The 1,533-nt window shown below is 43.6% G+C and overlaps 1 protein-coding gene across 4 annotated transcripts in view; it reads left to right on the forward strand.

Moving 5' to 3' along the window:
* The window catches only part of LOC111865688 (succinate--CoA ligase [ADP/GDP-forming] subunit alpha, mitochondrial), a 26,713-nt gene that overhangs the window by 19,246 nt on the left and 5,934 nt on the right, over positions 1–1,533 (forward strand). For all 4 annotated transcript variants that reach the window (XM_033751932.1, XM_023853904.2, XM_033751933.1 and 1 more), the window contains one exon: positions 515–619. In XM_033751932.1, coding sequence (XP_033607823.1) covers positions 515–619 — 105 coding nt within the window. The remainder of the gene's footprint in view (positions 1–514; positions 620–1,533) is intronic.

The following is a 1,533-nucleotide window of genomic DNA, read 5'->3' on the forward strand; positions in this document are numbered from 1 at the left end:
TTACTGCTATCTGCAGTATCACAATTAGTACACTCCAAATGCCAGAATACCACTAACTAGTTGCTGGCTAACTCGGCGGTAGCTCCAGGACTCACTGACTGACTCAGTACAACTGACTGTGAATAGCCTTCGCTGCTCCCTATGTAGCCTCGATCGGACAATACGGCCACGTAATAGGCACCCTTGTTGCTAGCCACGCTGTCCAGAGTTGTTGACGGCTGCCTAGTAACCGCGATATCCCTTGGTGACGTCACCGCGTTGACTTGCGTTGCCTAGCGACCAGGATGCTAGGACTCGGCTAACATCGGCTCACTTCGGTTTCGCTCGGCGCATCACGGCTGGCGGAGGGGTGGGGGGGGAGGAGCGTCATTCAGAGCTCAACATGTCACAATATGATTCACTGGTTTATACTCAGCGGAACTCCATCAGTTATTCATGACTGGTTAAATGTTCCACACAGTCTACCAACTACGCTACTGTGTGTATCATATCTAACTCAATTTTCTGTTTTCAGTGTAAGATTGGAATTATGCCTGGCCACATTCATCAGCGTGGGGTTGTAGGTATTGTGTCACGCTCAGGAACACTGACATATGAGGCTGTGCACCAAACTACACAGGTGGGAGCCATTTACAGTACTTTCAGTCTTGTGCATATGAAGTGTGTACAGTTTCTAGTTGCAGTTGTTCAGGGAATAACGAGGGATATTCACCTGGACGGAAGGTGGTTGAGTATTTGGCTTACTGTATCACTGCTCAAAATGCAGTAGTGAGCACTTGAATGGACAGCAAGTCTCATGGCATGTTACTTTCACAATTTTCCAACCATCAGGATAACGAAATATTCCGTTAGGTGTTCAGTTTTGTATTAAACAAAAGATGCTCAAGTGAAAATTCCTACGCAGTTGTGGTTGCATTGTCTAAAATTTCATTAGTGCAAATAACACATTCTTTTGTAAAAGTAAGTGACAGTAGCTGTTCTGATAGCAAAAACTTGATGAAATGATTTCCCTACCAGAATTCTTCAAACTAATTTCTTTTCAGTTATTCATTCATTCATTCATCAGTAATCTGTCAGACGACAGGTCCACAGTCTCTTCCAAAACAGTTCCCCCACTTAATGCGATCTAGAGCTTTCTCCTCAAATGAGAATATCCTCTTCTGTCCCCAAGGTCATCCAGCATCTTCTTACGTCTTCTGGTCTCTTCTATCTGCACCTCTATCTTTCCTTCAATAACTTCTTTTAGAAGGCAGTTACTGCGTAAGAGATGGCCAATCCAATTAGCCTTCCGTTTTCTTATTTCGTGTAGGATATTCCTCTGCTCACTGACTCTAAATAACGCTTCTTCATTTCTCACATAATCAGTCCAACTGATCTTCTCCATCCTTCTCAAACACCACATTTCGAAGCTTTCCAGGTGTTTCTGATCTACTGCCCTAAGTGTCCAAGTTTCAGCCCCATACAAAGTGATGCTCGAAATGTAGCATTTCACTAGTTCCTTTCTCAAATTTAAGTCCAATTTGCTGGTAAAAA

This window comes from Cryptotermes secundus, unplaced genomic scaffold, assembly GCF_002891405.2.
Source record: "Cryptotermes secundus unplaced genomic scaffold, Csec_1.0 scaffold19, whole genome shotgun sequence".
NCBI lineage: Eukaryota > Metazoa > Arthropoda > Insecta > Blattodea > Kalotermitidae > Cryptotermes > Cryptotermes secundus.